Here is a 22,962-nt window from a genome sequence, read left to right on the forward strand (position 1 = left end):
CTTTTAAGACGTTAATATCACTCTAAAAGATTTAATAACTCTATTTTTGTCAGTAAATGGATTGTAAAATGGAATTTGTGTGATGTAATCCTCCAGCAGTGTTGCATTACTTGTAAGATAATATTCATTTGATAATGAGGAAATGGAAGCAAACCAGTGTTCATCTGTAATGACCGCACACATAGACGATCATATGCACAAATAAACATTAGATTGAATACATATAATCCCTTATTGTCCCAGTACAAACTTCCACAAACACACACTCAAGTTCACCGTTAAAGCATCAGTGTTTCTGCCACACAGGAGTCAGAATTTAACATCAGTCATTTCTATCATATTGAAGCCCAGAGAAAAGCAGCTGCACTTGCTATCACAGCAGACAGCTCAGGAAATAGCAAGCCATTCTGGCCACACACACACACACACACACACACACACACACACACACACACACACACACACACACACACACTTCTAACTGTAGTCTTGTCAATGTGCAACAGCTGGGCGCAGCTTAAGTTCGAGACGCAAGAGTAAAGGCATGTGGCCGCAGCGCTGCTCTGTGCTGCTGTGTGTGTGTGTGTTTGTGAAGATGTCCATCAACAGCAACTAAAGAGGTTACTGGGCATAAATGCTGTTAGGTTGCAGATACAAACTGCATTTGCTTAGTTTTTTTTTTTTATCGCATTTAATAATCTTCTTTAAATTTGCCAGGGGGCACTCTGTCATCCTATTGGTCGACGTCAAGGAACACATTGTACGATATGTCAAACTAGGCAGCTAAAATAAAAACAAAATCTGACATGCTCGGCTTTTCATCAAGGTTTTGTGCGGTATCCCACATGCTGCATCGCTGTTCTTTAATTATGTCCCATTTCAAGAACAGTTTGTCGTCAAACGATGACAAAATTTTGTTAAAATCAGACTGAATTTGTGTTATCTGAACCCAACATTAAAGAAGTCTTCACTAGATTCACTAGATTTAGCTGTAAGAAGATTAATCTGTTTAATAGTCACCACTGTTTTTCATTGATTTATGGACAAAAATATTCACTTCTAATTTAAACACTTAGACAGAAGGCAGCCCTGTCAGGGTGGTGTAACGCATTATAATAGAGAGCAATTGCACTTCATCAGACTTTCAATGGCCTCGTTCCTTTTTGTTTTCCACTTTTTCTAATTGATATAAAATAGTAGAAGAAAATCATTCCAAATTCTATATGTTTCTGTCAGCTTTTTCTGGACAATTTTGCATCTTCATTAGAGTTTCTGAAAAGTCGTCAAGAGGAAACTGTTGATGTGTAAATCAATACAAAGGCAGAAAAAAAATGAGCAAAACAAAAGCAAAGGAGGGAGGGGAAGAAGGAAAGAGGAAGACTGAGGAGGGCTGAGAGAGTATAAGTGATAGAAAAAGAATAAAAATAAAAACAGGAGACAGCAGGGAGGCAAAGAACTGATGGAAAAAGACACATACTGAAGACATTGCAGTGCATAGTGGTTAGTGTTAATCAGGGTGGGGAAGAGCCTCGCAGGCTGCTCTTGATGGGAATTGGCATGTAATCAGCTGGAATAATGTTTGAGCTGTGACAGAGGACTGTGGAACTGAGTGGGAGGTGTGCGTGTGCGTGCGTGTGTGTGTGTGTGGTAAAAGACTGGGGGCAAGACACCAGCCAGAACAAAGCAGCATACTCAGCATCCCCCAACAGACTGTCTCATCAAGGCCTTGCTGTTTTTGTCATGCCCTATTGGCCTATATAATATGTATACTCAACATTTAGGTCCTTGAGCATCAGCATCTAAAGCAACACAGTGATAAACCGAAGGTCAGAGCCCAAGTGCCTCGAAAACAACCCTGAGATGGAGAGAAAACGGGATGGGAGGTATTTCATTCAAATAACAGCAGTCAGATTATAGCCAGGCTGTGGTTCACCATTTGCACTGATAGATATGATTCATATGAAATGTTCAGTTTGTTATAAGGACAGTTTATACAGTATATATAGATACGTATATGAATACATTCACTCAAACTTAAATTGCTGTAAAATGCATGAAAGTTGGTTGGTTGTTTGGTAAAAAAGATTTTTGGCAAACATTTTTTTTACTTTGATTGTTATTTTTCTCGTCTGCAGTTCATACAACTCTCCATTCCACTCGTTAGGGTTTATGAGAGTAAATTTGCTCGAAGTTTATTGTTTTGACGACACACTGCATCTAAAATTGGACGTGGTCTTTTGGTCTTAAAAATGAAGCCAATGCGTAAGTTCCTTAGCATGCATTACCACTGAAGGCCACTAGGGGCTGGCTCCAACAGACTCCATTAAAAAGCATAAACTTCTCAACTTTAAGTCATTACAGTGTGATTAGTTGAATTTACTCCTTTTCAGTGTTCTAGTGGTTTTTCTGGAAAATTAAAAATGAATTAGATGTAAAGAGTATGTTTGTTGGCGTGCCTGGTTTGATTGACATGCCTGGGGTGCAGTCAGGTTTCCAGTATAGGTGGGCGGGGCATAGTTTCCTATGGAGTCAGAGCCCAACAAACACCATATTGCATCCTGGTACATCAAGGCTGCAGGTCTCTGCATCTCATCTGTAATGGATAACTTTTAAATGTGGGTGAAAACAACAGCTCCAAAGAACCAAAACCTGACATTTGCTGCAACATTGTTGTTTTGTAATAAAAAAAATGAAAAAAAAAAAAAACTGATGTGAAAGTCCGCTGTAGCTGCAAAATATAGTCCAGCTTGGAGGTATATAAGTATGATAGGGTAGTAGGATTGATCATAATTGTTCAGGAATATGAGAAACCCAGTGATTTAAAGGAGTCAAATCAACTGAGAATTGTAAACAGATTGATTATATCAAGAAATAATAATATTGGTGTTGTATCAATAGCTATATCAACCTGATGGGGATGTGAATTGTTCACGCACGCGAGGCAGCCGGCCATGTGGCCGGCCACACAGGGAGACGGGATAGAAACAGATGCAGTGTGTTATGCACATGCGTTACACATGTGCACACGGAAAGCACAGACACATTGTGCACATCTCATTGATACCCGCCTTCAATCATAAACAAATATGCTACACACATTATACACAAATGGACGCGCACTTCAGATTGCCCACATTTTCCCCACCAATCAGACATCAAACGGCAGTCTGACGGTTCCCGGCGAAAGCTTTTTGATCTGGTTAGATGGGTGTCATTCGGGCACACGTTTCTCCCATCTCCCTCCATCAGCGAACAGCCATTTGTCCCCATCACTGATTATCCATCTTATCTGGAGGCCATCAGCTTGGCTGATTGGGACATTCCCGGAATTCCATCTTTTCCCTGCTGCTGGAATGTCTGCATTTCTGCTGCTTGTTAAAATGTTGGCTCTTACTGCACACATTTCCACAGAATTCTTCAGTTTTCTGGTTTATCTGCCACATATTTTCTACTCTATCCTGTTCACCACATCGTGGTGCTCAGACAGTCAATAAAAATTCAGCTAAATGCCATAAAGATAAAAATATTTAGGATTTTGACACATTTTGTTTTGATTTTTATGCCTTTACAATTTGGGTTACATTCACCAGGAAATGTTGTACCTGTCTTAGTACATGCGTGTCTGCTTTTTCCACATGCTTTCTTTAACTCTACAGTATCACTGCGAGCTACCAGCTAAAACGGCTATATTTCACCTTTAAGTGCCGAAAGCAGTGACCCTGCCCGGACCAGAGTCCTGCATTCAGCACAGCCTGCCAGACTGTATTTCACCGGTCAGCCAATAGCAACACAGATATATGGAGCGCAAAGAGAGTTCAGCATGCACAGTCAGGAAACGTTTTTTTTTTTTTACACCTCATCCCTCTTTTGTTCTGCTACCTGTGCCACTTATGGTTTATGGCAGTATTTCCTCCACCTCCACCGCCTCCTAATGAATTCCTCCACTTTACTTTTTTGCAGACTGATCGTAAAATTCAGTTTAAGAAATAATGGTTTCATTTGAATAGTCTAAAAATGTTCAGGTTTGCTTTGATATGATCCAGAGTGATTTTTCTTTATCTCTGCATCCTTGTTTAAGGTCTTGGAAAAACAAGATTCATTACATTTAAACATTGAAACGAAATCCTTCCAGTCTGAAAAGATTTCCGAAGCAAAATGAAAAAGACTCTGTGTTGCAGCCAAAAGTGATTCCACCTATTGACTGTCTGCTGCGGACTTTTAATGAATTGTTTCATAAAACTGAATCCAGGACAGAAGAAGGATCGATGGAAGTGCAGAACTTTCTCCATTGTAGATCCAATTAAATCTATAAATAAAATTATTTCAATACATCAAGATGCTAAAAATAGGAATTTAAAAGTGTTTAGAGAGATCTGGTGTGAAGTACAACTGTGTGTGTTTACTTTTCTCTCAAAGGGGACAAACGTCATTATGAAGTGTTTATTGTTTCTGTGGCTCTCAAACACACCCAGCTCTCTTGGTGTCTTTTCTTTTGATTTGTTAAAGAAAAATAGGAAGAAAAAAGAAGAGAGAGAGAGGAGGTACAGCTGATTTTCTTTCTCGCCTGCAGGCTGACTGTGTCCCAATTCCACCAGACTGGAATTGGGGTGAAATATCTTTCTTCCTCTTGGTCTCTATCATTTTGCTGTCTGGCTCTCATTCCTTTGTGGTTTCTCTCTCTTTGGTCCCTTTTTTCCACCTTCTCCTCCCTTATTAAGCGTTCTTTCGGGGTGCTTTGAAGCATGTGTAATGATGTATTATCTACCTCTTATTTTCACAAATTTTTCATTTTTGTAATGCTCCTAAAGGTTTCTAATCAAAACCAAATGAAATGAACAACATTGATGCAATTTTGCTGGTTAAGTACATGTGTTTTGTATCAGCGGAAGCTACAACAGATTAATTATTCTCAAACTTAATTAGTGGGAAATCATATGGAAAAGACGACATTGTACAGGTTTAAAGAGCGAGAGAAATGCACTGCAAAAACGGCAGCAAAAATTTAGTCATCTAAAAGGAATAAATATTTTCAGTTACACCTCCTGATTCATGCAGTTTAGCGTCCGTCGCAAAGGTTTTTATTTGTATGTATGTGTCATGGTCGACATCGATTTAGCATCAGTAAGACCTTTTCACAGACATCATCCCTATGCACTAACATCCCTTTAATCTTCACAGATGCTGGACCTCAGAGGTGGAAAAATACACACAAAAGGCACAAAATCGTATTACAGTTTTAACTGTTAAAAATGAACCCTCTTCACTTAATCAACGTTCAAAATCACAAAGCTAAACCCTCGGAGGGCAGGAGGCAGCAGAACAGATGGAGCTGTGTGGGCTGATACACGTGTTGATGCATTTGATAGTTGCTTGGACTGAGTGTACAATAACGGCATACATGCATATTAATGCACACGCACTCGCCACTTTAAAGTGCTAGAAGCGGCACATATACTGTATGTAGTAGACGCTCACACACTTGCACTAATATAAGCCGGACTGAGTCAGCGCCTCTCCGCTTCAGTTTCAGTGTGTCTGTGCTGAGGGAACCAATCAGCCATCTGTTGGCCTAATGAGCTGACTCCACTCCACCAAAGCAATTCAACAGCCTTGTTTCACCCCTCCAATCCCCTCATCCGCACTTCCACAATTTCACAGCAGCTGTGATTTTGCACATAGTTCTTGACATTGTTTTTGTATTTTTTTTTTTTTTTTTGTATTGTTATTGTTTACTTGTTTGATGTTAGTCTTTTCTCTTCATGAAATGGAACTTGGTCATCAGTCAGCTAACTTACTATTAGTTATCTTTTTACAACCCAGCACCTTCACAAAAGTACTAGCTCTTTTGCTGTGTAAAGTCAATGGCAATTCTCCTTAATTTCACATAAATAGTCAATAATTTTTGCTGGAAATTTTTATAAAGGGCAGATAAACACAAGAACACTATTTAGCATACGTTGTACATGTATATCGACCTTTCTAAAGCTAGCAGGAAAGAGTGAAATGATTTTAGTCACGTGAAGATGCCAATAGGTGTAACTCATCAAATCCCCTGAATCATCTTGAGCAATGAATATATGCTGGATGGAAAAACATTTAGGAATATATTTTATTTGTCCTCTATGAGAGAACACTCCACACACAATAAACTAAACCAAATGGACCTGAATTCAAATATTAAACTTTTTCTCATGTAAAAAAAACCCACTAACACTCCCTATTTTAAAAAGAAAGTAAGTAAATGCGGCATCCAAATTAGCTTCAGAAATGCCTGAAGAATACAGACAAGAAGCAAGAATAGATCCCTGATGACCATATTTTGGTTTTAGCTTAACTGAGCTTGCAGTTAAACTGCACAGACTTTATACTTGTTCAATCGTAACTCTCTTTGGACTGTACTAGCTAGGTTTGAGTAATGAGCCTTCATGCGCATGCTGCTCATAGTTAAGTGGCATTAATCAAGGCGGCTCACTAAGCCCAGAAGATATCCTATAAAACACAAACTTTCTGTCATAATCTGCACAATATTGATGGCTAATCGAAGTGGAAAATGGCAGTTTATAGCACAAGAAGAAGAAAGAGGAAAGTGTATTCGCTGAATTTATACAGGCAGCACAGGGTTTAAGGTAAAATAGACAACTTCATGTGTTTTGACTGCGCAGCAATTGCAGAGTTGTCCTTGTAATTCCTCGGATTAGAGTTTTGATTTGGATAAGGTTTATGGTATTTGATGCATTTGTCTCAGTGTGTTCCAGATTAAGTGATTATTTAAAATAGATACAGTATTTTGAATTTAAAATCCATCTGATCTGCTCTCCCTTTCTGTTTCTGTCTTTCACTCTCTTCCTCTCTCAGTCATTCTCCATCTGTCTCTGACATCTGCTGTGCAGCACTCTGAACAGGAGTCTTGGAGTGGTATTAGTGCTGAGATGGGTGCTGATAGGAATCTGATGTATGGTGTGTGTGTGTGTGTGTGTGTGTGTGTGTGTGCGTGTGTGTGTGTGTGTGTGTGTGTGTGTGTGTGTGTGTGTGTGTGTGTGTGTGTGTGTGTGTGTGTGAGAAGCCAGTATTTTTATGAACCCTGTTAGCTGTTGGCCTTCTTCAGCAGTATGTCAGTCTGTGTCTAGTTAGTGAGAACACACGTACGCACGCACACACTCGGAAAGCTTTCCGACTCTTCTCGCACCCGTCACCCATCTTCAGAGCATCCCACATCTTGGAAAGTTGGCCTCTGTCCGGCTCTTTTCTTTCTCTCGGTACCCCTCTCCCAAACTTTACTATCTATCTCTCTCTCTCTCCTTCCTCTGTGATCACATGGCTTGTAGTTGTGGAGTAAGAAAGCAAACAGCTGCTCCTTAAGCTGTAAAGGAGTTGTGAGGGGTCTTGTTAGGGCACTACATGTTTCAGATTTTAGTTTCTTTCTGCTTCTATATGCGTAGGTGTATTTTATACTTTGTGATGTATGAGGGCCAATCAAAAATGTTTAGAGACGGTTGGCAGTGAAATATCGTGGTAAACAGTGGTGACGTCACCCGTTGGTTTTTGAACGGCCGTTATGAAGCCTTGAGTTCGGAATTTGGCCGGCGCCAACATTCTTGTTCGGAGCGGTTTGGAACCAGAAGTGACCATATTTGGGCGAGCTGGAGAGGAGCAAATAGATCTGATTGGAAACCTGATGATACTATGTCCCACCCACCGACAGCTGTAATCTGACGGCACCAGAGGCCTGTCAATCACACAGACTTTATTGACTGAGAATTTTGTGTTTTAGTTGAATGGGAGTATATGGAGCCGGAGGCTTTCTGGAGCCGACCTCTAGTGGCACTCTGTGGTATCGCAGCTTAAGGCGCTTCCGCATCGGCCTCAATTTTCAGACCCGGAAGCTACGTCCACTTTTATATACAGTCTACGGTTTGTCCTTAATTCCCTTTGATGGTTGTATCGGTCTCCAAAGATTTTGTTTTTTTTCTGAGTTACAAATAATTTACTGAGCTGGGCATGTTGATGCAAATGAACAGGGCAATCTCAGCAAAGCATAGACAGCTGCTTTTGTATTTTGGCAACATTTCAAGAAGATAAGAGGGATCACCGAGCCAACTTGACAGCGAGTATGTTGCCGTTTCTTACATTTGTTGAGCTCTAATAGAATTAGTCAGCATTACATGGATCAGCTCCAGATAAATAGATACTGTCGCTTTAAGGGCAACGGGTTGCCGTAATGAATAGAGCCATGACACTTTAGCCTTTCTCAAGCAAGACAGTAAGACTTCCACTTCCAAATGACCTTTGAACCCTCCTAGGTCACATTGAGAATCACTTCTTTTTTTTCTTTTGATGGAGAAAACCTTACACAAGCATCCAAAAATAACTGGCCCGTGCTGCTTCGTGTTCTTGGCCCGGCTCTGTTTGGTCAAGTAGTTGCTTAGAAATGAAAACGTATGTTTTATCGCTGCCATCATCAGGTAAAATACTGCACTCGACTGGATAAACACAGGCATTAACTAATAGAGGTCTGGCTGGAGAATCGACCTGGCTCCATCTCGCCTTCTCACTCCTTCTCCTCTCTAACTCTTCCCTTTCTCTCATCGCCCCCTGTCATCCCTTTATCTGAATGTGTGCTTTTCATTCAGCCCTCCTTCCTCGAATTATGCCAGTTTGAAAATAGAGATGTGACAGATTGAGCAGCACACACGCACACACACACACACACACACATACACCGAACCACATAAGTATTGATAAAAATGGGATCGATGCGGTGACAGCTGGCATAGATCCAGAGAGAGAAAAAGAACGATGAGTCGGTAAGAGAGACTCGGCCTGTTCTCTCAGCTCGTCATCTCTCTCCATATTTGCCTCTCTCCTGTTTTATTTCTGATGTGCCGATTGACCAGGCCTGTTTTCTTCGAAGGAGAAATGTTATTTATAACGAAGCTCGATCTTTATCTTCTAGCTCTGCTGCTGGTTTCACTTCTCCAGTGTTCAGTCGTTTTCACGCACAGGATTCAGTGTTTTGTTTTGTTTTTCTTCATGTCACGGTGGAGCTCTCTGACGCTCTCCTCCTTTTTGTATCTCCAGTAGTTGCTTTTGTTTTGTTACCTTGACATTACGAGGGTTTCTATTCATGTACTCGCTTTGCACATGGAGCCTCTTTGATTTTTCTCTTTCTCTAGTTTTCAATCTCTTTCTCTCTGTTTCCGTTCCGTCCCACTCTCTTGATTGAAAGTGTCTGCGTGGTTGGCACAGAAAGAAAGACGGAAACAGATTATGATAGCAAACTGTATTGTGTGGAAAACCTTGACCTCTCACGTAAGCAATCTGTCACACACACACACACACACACACACACACACACACACACACACACACACACACACACACACACACACACACTCAACACACTTTCTCTCCTTCTATTTGCAAACGCTTATTTAAATGTAAAAACAACCTTATTTATTGTGCTCTTCCACATACATAGTTACACTCAATAATTTCAAACGTACATGATCGTGCTTTTACAGTGCGCATAAATATATGAGCTTCACGATCCCTTCAGAAGATTTACAGTCACTCATACGCTCACATTCTGCTCTGAGTCTGTTCAATGATTTTAAATCTTCCCCTACTTAGATGTGTCTTCTGGGAGCCAATTTGTTATCGACATTATAAATGCAAAGTCAAACAAGCCTCTCTCTGATGTTGCGTGTGCAGTTCGGTGTCTTACAGGGTTGTGTGTGTATTTATTTATTGTTGATATCAGCGTGAACGCGTCGCAGTGGGCTGCTAACAAATCATGAAAGACATCTGAATGTGCACAGACATTAGAGGATTATTTCTTTTATTTTATTGTTGGTTTTCCTTTTTAAAGGAAATTATAAGTAAAACTAGATTTTTTTTTTTCCCCATTAAAAATGTGAGGGGAGTTTGTTGGGACACACCTATGGCTTGGATGGATTTTAAGTTACCTACAACTTCGGAGTTGCATTTCTAAAAGAAAGATCTGGTCAGAGAGTTTAAAATTCTGTTATATACGCCACTAATATTGCTTGGAAACTAAAGATAAGACTGTTGATCTACAGATTATAGTTTTAAGAGGATCAAAATGAACGTGTGGTCAAGTTTAGACAAGAAGCAAATTTTTAACTGGACATTCATTTGTCACTGTTCCATGTAACTACTGTTTATTTCCAGTTGTGCGAATCTTGTTTGCATCTTGAGATCTCGTGCTCATAATGAAACCGCCTTGTGAGCCACGGCTACAAATCTCCAGGACCTGATTACTCACACTCTCACCTCTCATTCCTCAGGCTTTTCAGGCTTCTTCGTCAGCTTGTAGACGAGTAGCGGAGGTTTTTGGCTGTATACGGGTTTGTCCGCAGGTCTTCACGTTATTCATGAGCTTTAGTCTTTGCCATATGCGCCGAAGTATTAACCCTCTCACACCCGAATTAACTGGCATTTACTTAAATGGAACATCCAAAGCAAATGTTCTGAATGGAGTAAACCCACATCCTCACTGTCACTGCACAAATATATGACAGCTGTTTACATGTAAACACCTGTATTAAAGTCTAATAAGCATCAATATGAATGCACACCCTTTCATTTTTTTGGTTTTCTATTCTTGTTTTTTACAACTTGATGGACTTAAGAAGTACATTTTAAACCCCCAACATCCATCCTGTATTTGATTTCTGATGAATATTTTCCAAATCTTGTAACTTTAATGAATGACACATTCAGAGAGAGTTAAATCCATGCCACCCTCATGTTTGTGTTGGATCTGAGGCCAGTAGGTGGCAGCTTATAGCATAACGACTGGGGTCTAACAGCAACAGCTAGAATCTCTCCAAAACATCCGGAAAACATCTCACCACCTTCGCTTTCAGTCTTTCTGATTAGAAATGCCAATCACCTTCATGTTCCAGCTTTGTACATCACACTCACAGACATATGACTCATGGCATTAAATTATATGTTCAAACAGGGACAATTTTCCTTTTAGGTAGCTGTAACAACGCATTGTTCATTAGACGTCATTCTTGAAAGTCAGAACTATGAGTCACAAGTACTGTCGGCAAAAAAAGCAGTATGCTAAAAGGATCATTTGTCAGGTTTATTCTTAATAACTGATGTATATCTTTGTCAGGTTGGTCTTCATAATGTTTTTTGATGAAAGGAACAAATAACTGCTATGATATGTCATTTTCAGTTTATGGTATAAAATATGTAAAAACTGTAAAAAAAAAAAAAAAAAAAATTAAAAAAAAATTGTACAAGGAACACTGTGTTATTACAAAGATGATCTATTCTATAAATTATTAATGATCTTATCAAACTTTTTCCATATTGTCCAATCAGAAAAAAATACATTTAGTGGACAACCTTACCTGAGCTTTCACTGAACACACACTTACACACCACAAACTCATGATATTCAAAGACACGGCTACAAGAGCACCAGTATCAGTTTTTAAATTGACTGAAAATAATTCACCAAGGGACGGATCGATGTTACAGTCTTATTGATTGTATGTGTCATGCGACTGCCGTCATTCAGTAGCAGCTACTCGTTCATCATGTCCGCAGCCACTGAATAATTCCATCATCAGTTGATATACAGCAAGAGGTGGAAGACATTGAAGATGCGCAATGTTCCTGATTGAATGAAGTGATAATTGATAATGACTGATAATGTGCTGAGTGCATGTAGGAATGATAAGTGATGTAAAATGATGGCAATTTTAACAATGTAAATGAAAAGTAGGTAAAAAAAACCCCATCAGATATCGCTGCATTTCATGTAATTTATGATTACTCAGTTGGCTCAGAAGTCCCAAATGTCACATTTTCCCATCAGTATGTCTACATAATAATCACCTGATGGCTGAAGTGACAGATCTATTACCTGTCCACCAAATGGTAAAGCATCTCTTTTTATCTTTGTATCTGTTGCGGGCAAAAACGAGAAATGCTCTAATAGTAATAACATGTTTTTGAAGTCACACATAGCCTCTATCTGGATGTAAATTGCAAAAGCCATTCAGTTTCAATTGATGGACTGATTTCGCATTCAAGGCCGTAATCAAGGTCCCCGAACACAGAAGTATTCAGGCATTCGGTATTCGCTTTGATTTGTGTTACTTCAGCCTTTTTCATTTATTCACTCAAAGCCTGCTTCTGAAATGTAATAGAGACACTACAGCAGAATCACGAGGACTTTTGTGTGAAACTGAGACCTTGATGAAAACCCCTTTTTGAAAATATGCAATTGGACATACAAAGAGAGATTTCATTTGTACATTGACATTCAACCGAGCTTTTTATTACAAAAAAGTGGGAGGGTGATTTTCTTTTTTTTAACAGATCTGTTTTAACGTACTCCTAAATGGGCAAGTAGTGCTTTCAGAAAAAGTGACTCAGTTGGTAAACAATACAAACACACAGTTGTGTGATTTGCTAAATTAAAAGTACATTTTTAATGTACTTTTTTTTTTTTTTAATTATTATTTCAGCTCCTCAGTATGTTCTAAGTTTCTAAAAAGTAACGATACACACAGAACAATCTGGAGAATTTAGTTTATCTATTCAGTTGAGACTCAACAATTTGTCTGCACACACAGGCAGTACACACACACAGGCAGTACACACACACACACACACACACACACACACACACAGGTTGACTTTAGGTTTCTTTTCACAAGCGCATCTTCAAAAAGCATTTTGTTTACCGTTAGTCTTCCTCCTTTGTGTTGAGGATATCTGAATATCTAAAAGGTTTCAGATCGGCTAAAAGGTCAATCAGATCAGCTGACACCAGAGAGCCTCACCACGCAGCTCCGCAGCTGAACTCATTAGCGTAATTCTGAGATCACGCCAGCTAATATCAGCAGTCAGTCCACAAGATTCCTGAACTTTGGTTCATTCCCGAGGAGTCACTACCTTTAAGTTGTGCATACTGTACTTCACCAAACTTTTCTAATGCCACAGACGCCTGTAAAGCCTCAAGGTAACCTCACATTTGCAGTCCGTCTCTTTTCACACTCGCAGCTCAGTCCAAAAAAAGCTTCTTTTTTTTGTTTTTTTGTTATAATTACAGCATACTATGAGTGCTTTTCAGAACCCACATACAAACCAAAAACTGCACCTGAACCAGATGCTCTTAACTTTGTTCCTTGTCCTGTCAGGAGGATAAAAAAAAAACTGTTTATGTGGACACTTTACAGTGACATTTGTGGCACTCAGATAGCTTAAGCTAAAAAAAAAAATAAGTACTTACAGCTTTCAGAAATGTGTGATGTGTTGTCAGAGGGCAAAAAAGTTTATTCCTGATCCAAAAAGTACCGACTTGAAGAAGGGGTGAAAAGCCCGTTGTTATTCTGTAGTTTAGATGTGACATTAATGTAACACACTTTTAGACAGCAGTGCACCTTCTAAAGTAACAAGCAGTGGAGATGGAGTGTACTTTAAGTGCTTTATACATCCACCGAATGGACAAACAAAATAAAAATGGACCGTGGACAGAGCACAGTGCTTTTATAAAAGTAGTTTCTTTTCATTTTTACACAATAAAACAACATAAAATAATCAAATTTGAGCTTGACCATGAGTTCTTGACCTTTTTAACTCCATAAGAAACAATTTAATCCCAAAGTTTGTTTACTTTCTTCCCCTGGAGCTTTGGACCATAAGTGCACATTGATAAATGAAAACAAAAATGGAAGTGAAGAGGTTGCATTTTTTTTCACCAGTTAGTAGTCTGGTTAATCACAGAGACACACACACACACACACACACACACACACACACACACACACACACACACACACGCACACACACACACACACGCACACACACACACACACACACACACACACACACACACACACACACACACACAAACTGGCTGCTGTTTGTAAGTCTGCTCTTTGTGCTGTCTGTCTGCATGACAGTAAAGAGCTATTAGAGAAGGAGCCGCTATCAGATGCAGATGTGCAATGGAAGTTAGGAACTATCAGTCCTCCTCTGCAGCCACAGTGCGCACAATGTTCCCACACACGTGCACAATCAGCTCCCTTGTCATATTCCTTGTGGATCCCGTGGAAAATAAATGGTGGCATTCATCATCCAGGAGAGCCAGAGGAGGGGAAGATACAAAGTGATGGTTAGTGGGGTCCGGGGAGAGAGGAAGGTGAAGTGAAGCAGAGATGTGGGAGAGGGAGAGATGAGGTGAGGAGGGAAGTGAGGAAGGAGGGGTAAATAAAGCACATAAAAGAGACAACTAAGACACACTTTGTCCTGAAAATGAGCAGGAAATTAAACCGGAGCACAGTCTGTACACAGAAAACAAACACTCGACGATCTGTAGAGACACGACCATAAATATCAGGGAGACAGATGGCATCTTAAAAAAAAAGGAAAACAGTTCAGAGATGCTCTGAAGAAAGTCAGGCTGGGACTGCTAGCCAGTGCATATGTTGCCTGGAAGCTGCCTTATGAATTTTAATTTGTATTTGCTCATTAACCAAGTTACCATATGACTTGTATGGGACTGAGAGGTTTCCCTGCAGGCAGCATTGAGACAGAGGGGAGGGCTCCGGTTGTACAATGAGGACTGATGCAGTGTGTGTTTATCATCTATGTAGGAACCGTGTTTAATGGAGATTTATTCTCAGTGTTATTACACGTCCACACGTTAATATCACTGTCAATTCTATAGGTATCACACAACTGCATTTATTTATTTTATTTTTGATGAATTCAGCAGATTTTAAGACGTTAAATGGAAATTAAATTACAAAATTGTGATTGTTACCTCCACTGGTATCATTTTGGTTCAACATTCGTAGGTTTTTAAATATGACCTCTGACATGTCTTCACCCTAATACAGTGTAGGTTAACAGGATTTTCTTTGTGGAATTTAATTTAATCTAATTTTAAAATGTCAATCGTTCCATGTTTTTCCACATGGTAAGAGACTATTTCCTCAGTAGACAGTTACGTCAATAAAGACTGGTAACCGGAGAGACATTTGTGGGCATCACAAACAAGGTTGTTGATTGTGTTTGTTCATATCTGAAATCCTGGTCCAATAAAACCAAAATTATCTGCTTAGATAGACACCAATAGGAAGTGAGTGTTGTTGGAACTGTTTCCAGCGACAGCAGTAGCCACCGTGGCACAACAAAGAAAAGTGTCCTTTATAGAACTTTAAACTTTATCCCAGCTGCTTGTGGCTCAGGTGGTGTAGCCGCTCGGCTGCTATCCGAGTGGTCGACGTTCCTTGAGCAACACCCAAAAGGTTGAAGGGAAATATTTCAAGTCACTTGAGCTGATATCTTTTGGCAGATGAAAAACAAATCTAAAAGAATGGATGTCACCATGAAACTTATAGATCACCGCTTTTAAATCCCATTATTTTCTCCTATAGAATAACTAGCCTGCAATAGAAAACATTTTATTGAATGCAAACACGTGCACACCAGCTGCTTCTTCAGCCAGTGTTACAATGATTATTTTTGCCTTTAGTCAATCTAACAAATCATCTGACAATCTTGAGTGAAGCTTTAAACACTGCTCAGCCTCGTCCTAATGACGCTCATAATGGTTTGAATCCTGCTCAATGCAGCCTGGCACAGGATGAATTAGTGCTTTCAGATATTCATTGTGTGTTTGTGTGTGTATATTGTTGCAGGTGTGCAGGTGTGCAGGTGTGCGTGTGTGCGTGTGTGCGTGTGTGCGTGTGTGTGTGTGTGTGTGTGTGTGTGTGTGTGTGTGTGTGTGTGTGTGTGTGTGTGTTACCAGGGCTAATGAGCCTAAACCTATGTGTGTTTTTTCCACAGGTTCATCCTGGTCTTTGGATGTCTGGTTCTCTCTGTGTTTTCCACCATCCCTGCTCACCAGGAGTTCTCCTCACACTGCTTGCTCATCCTGGTAGGACACACGCGCGCACACACACTCACGCACACAAACCATTAAGTGTATTCAAGTCAGCATGTCTCCAGGAGAGTGCTTCTTGAGTTCACATCATATTCTTATTATATTGAGTCATAAATTAATAGTAATGAAAGTGAGTGTGCGTTCAAGATTCTAAATGAAAGAATCTTATATTAGTCATTGAGTGTAAAGTATGTGTGTGCCATCTGAGTTTTAGACCTTGGCTGTGTGAAAATTAATTAAAAGTGGGGAAAGAAAATTGTGAGACAGACCTTCAAAAGGCTGTTTGAGAGTTAAGACTTCGAGGGTTCAGGATTCACTGATAGGCATTTAGTTGTAAGGGTCGATGGTATTATGTCATTGAGGATCCTCACAAAGAAAGAAGGTTACAAATGTGTGTGTTTGTGTGCGGTTTAGTGATGCCGAGGTCTGCATTATAAATGCTGATTGTGCATTCCCCGCACTACAATAGACTGTAATGATGGGTCCCCTGTTACTGAACCATCAACATTATGTTGTTACAATTTAGTCTAACAAGTCTGTGCCTCAGATGTGATTAAACAGAAATTCAATAAAAAACAGAGCAGGTGGGGAAAAAACAGTGCAGCACAAATAAACTGCAAACAGCAGTAGATGAACAACAACATATTGCTCTCAGGAAAATCAAACTTTCTTCACCGTGCAGACCGTTTTGTTTTTTTAGCCCAGGTTTTGAGATTTCTGAAGTGTAAAAAACATTTTTGTGTCCAAGTTTGTGTGCATGATTCCCAGAACACAGCAAACCATTGAAGGAACTGTCCTGCCCTTTTTTTTTTTTTTTTAGCCTTGAATCTGTTAATTTACCATAGACAGTGAAAGCTGGGTATAAAATCCACCTGCCAGTACCTTTAAAGTTCACTAATTAACACGTTATATCTTGTCAATTTAATCTGTTACAGCGGGCTATTAACTATTAACACTTTTCCTCAAGTGATTTCCTGGAGTCTTGTCAATGTTTATTTGAACCTTTTCGCCTAAACCAGGCTTATTGTTTCCCCAAACTTTCAGTATATGAAAATCTGACGTATGACAGTTGTATTGTTCTTCTCACGTCACTCTCAGCCTAAAAAGATTGAGCAGATTTCCTAAAATGACAAATTACTGCTTTAAAGGAAAGTTTTCTTATGTTACAACTTATGTGACTATTTAATAATATAAAGAAAAATACTTTTTTCTACAGTCTAAATGTTGCCACGTCATAACAGGAAAAGTGCAGGTGTTACCAATGCCTTTAAAAATGATTGCTTGTTGGAACTGAGCCATTGCCTGTGCTTTTCCCGCCATAACAAGTCAAAATGTCTGTGGTGCAAAGAGCCTCCGTCACTGCAGACATCTAAACTGTCGTGACAGGAAACGCACAGCTGTAACTAATAACAACATCAATGACTCTGTTCCACTGAAGCGTCACTGCGAGCCCAGCCAGTGAGCCTGCATGCGTAATAACTGGCACATCTAATTGGAACACATCCATTAGTAATGTTATTAATTGAACCTGTGCTTCTCCTGCCAGCACACGTCAAAATGTTTAGCTCAGCGGCTATAAAGCACACCCATAAAGATGTTCTCGAGCATAGTAATGACAATGCAAGTCATGTTTTTTTTCTCGCATTTATCTCATATGGACCTTTATAATAGTTATAGGAGGAGGATTGGTGTGTGTGTTTGTGTGTGTGACGGAGGACACGTGTTTTCTACAGTGGTTTCAGTGTTCGAGCCACAGTACACAAAAGCCTAGCAACAAAGTGAGCTCAATCCACGACCTTTCGCTGTGACTGTCTTTATGATGCTGAGCTTTTGAAAATATTTAAGTATGTGAAACTGTGTGTGTTTGCGTGTGTGTGTGTGTGTGTGTGTGTGTGTGTGTGTGTGTGTGTGTGTGTGTGTCCCGCAGGAGTTTGTGATGATTGTAGTGTTTGGGCTGGAGTACATCATCAGGATCTGGAGTGCTGGCTGCTGCTGCCGCTACCGGGGCTGGCAGGGACGCCTCCGCTTTGCCAGGAAACCGTTCTGTGTCATAGGTAGGTTAAATATGTTACGTACATAACCTACTCACATTAAGTCAAAGAAAGTCATGATGACTTTTGTTTTGTTGCGGACGGGAACAGCCGGTCATCTGGGTGAATTGCTGTGTTCAAATGGGGTCATATTTACCGCGAACAGAAGAGTCCGTATGAACTCCGCCCTCTTTTGGTATTCAAGGACGTCGGAACAAAGTTTTTTCTCTAAGCCTCGAGTTCACAAGTTGTGACGTGTTTCCTTACGTTTACGGAAATGGTCATGAAAGTTCATTTTTCGTTTGATATTAGACTAATATATTGTAATTTCAGTCATGTAGAATTTGTCTTCATAACTTAGATAATAGCCTACGATTTTCCCAACGTCCTTATCTTTTCCTGCGGTGCCTTTGCATTTTCTATATCACTTTAACCCACCTGTTAGCTTCCTAAATTGTTAGCCTCTGTGGCTTCTAGACGCCGTACATGCTGCTGCTGCCTAGCAACGGTGTCACGACTTAACCATTTGAAAGGCAAGCATACGGTGCACACGACTTCCCATGTTGAAACCACGAGCTCACGAACTCCATTTGAACACAAATGTCCTTTGTTTGTTCCATAGACTGTATATAAAAGTGGATGTAGCTTCTGGCGCTGAAAAAGTAGGCTAAAGTAGGAGTATCTTAAACTGCAATACCAACGAGTCCCACCAGAGGTTGGCTCCAAAAAGGCTGTGGCTCCATAGTCTCTCATTGACAGGCCTGTCATCCTTTGTGCTTCGTCACATGACCTCCATTACATGACCTTCCTCTTAGACCCTGTTCATATATTGAAGTACTTTTCACCTATAGACGAGGCAAAACGTGACCCTGACACGGTATCCTCCAGTGAATTGACAGGTGTATCACACACAACTCCAAACACCTTTATTGTATTTGTTCAGGCTTTTCTCAGGATTTATATTTCCCTGGTGATATCACATCAGTCTTTACACAGTTTAGATTGACAATTGATTGGCAAGTCATTGCTTGTACTACATGTTATTGTGTGATTTTAAGGGATTGCTAACCAGTAGTAGCATTTTTTTTGCCATTATGGACAGATGCTGTTTTTAAAATTTCTTCTTCACTATCCTGTCATTGAAAAAACTATCAGACGAGCAGGAAAATTCAAGATTGCGGTTCTTTATCGCTCCTTTTTCTTTCCTCCAGTAAGGAAGTAGACAGTCTGCTGGTAAATACAAGCAAAGAAGAAGTGTGACATTTTCAGGTTGTAGACAGGATGAAAGAAGAAGACAAATAGAGAGAGAACAGGAAACAAACAGCTTGTAGTGGATCAATAGTACTTCTAAAGGTGATGGATGGGTAGCTGGGTGGATGTATTTAGAAAGTAGGTGAGTCAACCGCAATTCCTGTTGCTAACATTGTGGAACCTGTGACCTTTAATTTTCACTCTTTTACTCCCCAGACATCATCGTACTTATTGCCTCGGTTGCTGTGGTTTCAGCTGGTAGTCAGGGTAACATCTTCGCCACCTCTGCGCTGCGTAGCCTTCGATTCCTTCAGATCCTGCGCATGGTGCGCATGGACCGCAGGGGTGGGACCTGGAAACTGCTCGGTTCTGTAGTTTATGCACATAGTAAGGTAAGGCGAGTTATTAGTCTGAACTGTGTCTCTTCATTTCAACTTTCATTTTTGGAGTTGAAATCACTTGTTTAAAAACTACAGTGGTATCCCCTTTTGTCTGTATATTTCCTTCTTAGATTATCTAGGTGGTCTGTTTTTGTCTGTCCAGTTAGGGTTGAAACTGATTCCTAATTGCAGACATGTACTTGTAATATTAACTGAGGAACTTAATTCATTCAAGCTACAAAAACATCTTTGTTGAGAAAATGGATACTGTAAAGTTCACGAGTGGAGAGTTTATTCACAATATGATAATTATAGCAGAGGAGAAAGTATTCATTTACTTATGCAAAAGTACTAAGACCATTCTGAAAGTAAATAAACAAATAAGCAAATAATTTAGGTGTTTTTCTCCACTATATTGCAGTATACTCAAAGTTATTGCAAAACAATCATCTGTGCTTTTCCGTGCCCAGTCCTGCATGGTGAAAAACACAAATTTCTCATCCCCAAATGGACCGACGAACTATCTTTATCTTTCCAACGGTGTGAAACACTGCGTGACTCTTTATTTCTAGGAAATTATGTTTTTTGTTTTTTTTTATGATGTTTGTGTCGTGCAGGAGCTGGTGACTGCCTGGTATATCGGGTTCCTGGTGTTAATCTTCTCCTCCTTCCTGGTCTATCTGGTGGAGAAAGAATTCAACAAGGAGTTTGCTACCTACGCTGACGCCCTGTGGTGGGGAACGGTGAGCGGCACACACACACACACACACACACACACACACACACACACACACACACACACACACACACACACACACACACACACACACACATCACAGGACAAATACAACATCCTAAAACATACAATTTGTCTATTATATCCTTTTAAATGCAGTCGTATCTTGCCTGTGATTTGAAGCTGTTCTGAAACCCAGAAATTTCCAGGCGAAATCCCCAAAAAGCAGCAAAACCAGAGCTCATCTGCTTTTATCTGACAACAGTGATATATTTCCATCTACAGTTTTGGTCTGACCTTAATGACACCTGCGATACAGAAACCAGCAAGAACGGTCTTTACAGTCACACTTGGCTGGCTTCACTGCACTGTTTCCTCCTCTATCCTCCCTTGAAAATTGTGGAAACAGACAAGCAAACAAGAAATGGCCCAATCAATAAATTCAATTTTCTGCAGCTGCCAGGTGCGACTGACCCGTTTGTGGGCTTGTGGGAATAACACTCAGACACACCTTCCCCTGTTCTGTGGTCTTGGAGCATCTTTCTCTCTGGTAGACACTAAAAGCTGTTATGTCACTTTTGTGAAAAGCTGAAGTTTAGCCATATAATGTTATGAGATTTATGAGTCTTTGAAAGTCTGAAATTTTTAAAAGTTTGAAAAGTCTTTAAATCTTAGCAACAGCAGTGAAAGATGACTGACCATCTATGATAATTGAATTCACAGGGTCGCCAAGCTGGTTATCCAGTGTTTTGTTTGGCTAGTGTTAACTGTGAAAGCAAGCAAAGCAAATCAATAATTTGGTAATAGAACTGAAGTAATCTGACGATTTAAATTCAGCATTTTGTGGAGCAAAAACTGAATTTAAATGTAGTATTAAAGTGAACAGCTGAAATCCACACAGCTTGTGTCATCACAAAAACCTCTGAGGCTTCCAAGGAGTTCGAGGAAAGAAGAAAAAGAAGAAGACGGTGCACCAAAATACAAAAGTTTGTATGTGTGTGTCCTCTTACTTTGGTGAATGTGGACGTCATGTCTGATATCCTCCCAACATACAACACTAATAGCCGGAAATATTTACCGCCCACCGTTTCATTTCGGTGTCCCAAATCAGGATTTACTGCAACGCTATAGAATAGATTATTGAATGTCTGTTATAACATGGTTGACCTCTGACCCTTCAGATCACCCTGACAACCATTGGCTACGGTGACAAGACCCCGCAAACGTGGACAGGACGGTTATTATCAGCTGGTTTTGCTCTGCTAGGGATCTCTTTCTTCGCCCTGCCAGCTGTGAGTGGAAAACATGTGACTGATAGTACATTTATTTCTTCAGAATAATCTACAAAGAATAATGGCTAATGAGAGAAGGGGGGAAAAAAATTCAAACGCCGGTCTTGCATGTGTGTTTTCTGCATGTAGGGTATCTTGGGGTCAGGTTTTGCCCTGAAGGTGCAGGAGCAGCATCGACAGAAGCACTTTGAAAAAAGAAGAAACCCAGCTGCCAGCTTGATCCAGGTAAACACACACACACACACACACACACACATACATACACACACATGCGGAGAACAAACACACTTCACCTCTTAGTGATATTTCGCAGCAGCAGCTGAGGACCGGCATGAAAGCAGAGAACTTTCCTTCCCTTAATATGTAAATGTTCGTGTGTTCGTATGTCGTTCATGTCTGTTTTGAGTGTCTCTGAGCCGCCCGCTGTGTTGGAATAACAGTGTGAGTGTGTCTCCTCTTTCCTCTTTGATGAGTGTGTCAGGAATATGTTGATGTGTGGGTGTGCCTCGCGCCTATCGGATGGCGTTTCATACAGAGTGTGCTTAATACGAGTGTGTGTGTTTGTGTGTGTGTGTGTGTGTGTGTGTGTGTGTGTGTGTGTGTGTGTGTGTGTGTGTATTTTGCCCTTCTCTGGGCTGACAGGGTGTGCAGTCGATGATGACTAACGGTGTGTGAGGCACGCTGTCGTCTTTCAGGTCCAACAGCAACACACACTGCTGGGATTTATCGGCCGTTTCCATGGCGATTATTCCCCAGGCGGACGCTCTTCCAAACCGTCTCTCATTGTAATACACACAACCGGCGGCGTTGCTTTCTAATGAACAATACATATCTGCTGTGGACTGTGTGTCTGTTCTCTTCTGTCTTACTTTTATAATTTTTCCATTAAATTATGAAATCCAAATTTTTACTCACGGGAGCCCCACAGTATTGTTTCAGATGTTATCAACATCTGTATTATTAACGATAATATGAAACCAACCACTGTCAAAATACAGAAATATTCATAGTCTGTTGTGTACCAGCTGTTAGACACACAGCTAGACAACAACTTCCTGGGCCGAGCAACACAAGCAATAAATCAGACTTTACGTCCTAAACTCCACAGCTGACCCAGTTTTCAAAGCTACATATTTGGAAGTGGAAATAACCCCGGAGATCTAAATTGTTACCCAAACTGTTTGTTGTCAAAGATTGCATCTGTGTCTGAATCAAAGGGATTTCTAGACTGAATATGTCACCGGAGGCTGACGAGACATCTCTCTTTCCAATCGCACCAACAAACGAAGGCAAGAAGTGTATTTTCTGCCTTAAGTTTCCCATAATCCAT

The 22,962-nt window shown here is 40.3% G+C and overlaps 1 protein-coding gene across 6 annotated transcripts in view; it reads left to right on the forward strand.

Moving 5' to 3' along the window:
• kcnq5a (potassium voltage-gated channel, KQT-like subfamily, member 5a) overlaps positions 1 to 22,962 on the forward strand; it is a 92,152-nt gene that overhangs the window by 44,970 nt on the left and 24,220 nt on the right. For all 6 annotated transcript variants that reach the window (XM_069144260.1, XM_069144264.1, XM_069144259.1 and 3 more), the window contains exons 2-7: positions 15,847 to 15,937; positions 17,871 to 17,997; positions 19,441 to 19,616; positions 20,222 to 20,347; positions 21,522 to 21,632; positions 21,762 to 21,857. In XM_069144260.1, the coding sequence (XP_069000361.1) occupies positions 15,847 to 15,937; positions 17,871 to 17,997; positions 19,441 to 19,616; positions 20,222 to 20,347; positions 21,522 to 21,632; positions 21,762 to 21,857 (727 nt within the window). The remainder of the gene's footprint in view (positions 1 to 15,846; positions 15,938 to 17,870; positions 17,998 to 19,440; positions 19,617 to 20,221; positions 20,348 to 21,521; positions 21,633 to 21,761; positions 21,858 to 22,962) is intronic.

Source organism: Embiotoca jacksoni, unplaced genomic scaffold, assembly GCF_022577435.1.
Source record: "Embiotoca jacksoni isolate LCO1_2020_lvr unplaced genomic scaffold, fEmbJac1.0.p SCAF_12, whole genome shotgun sequence".
NCBI classification, from domain to species: domain Eukaryota; kingdom Metazoa; phylum Chordata; class Actinopteri; family Embiotocidae; genus Embiotoca; species Embiotoca jacksoni.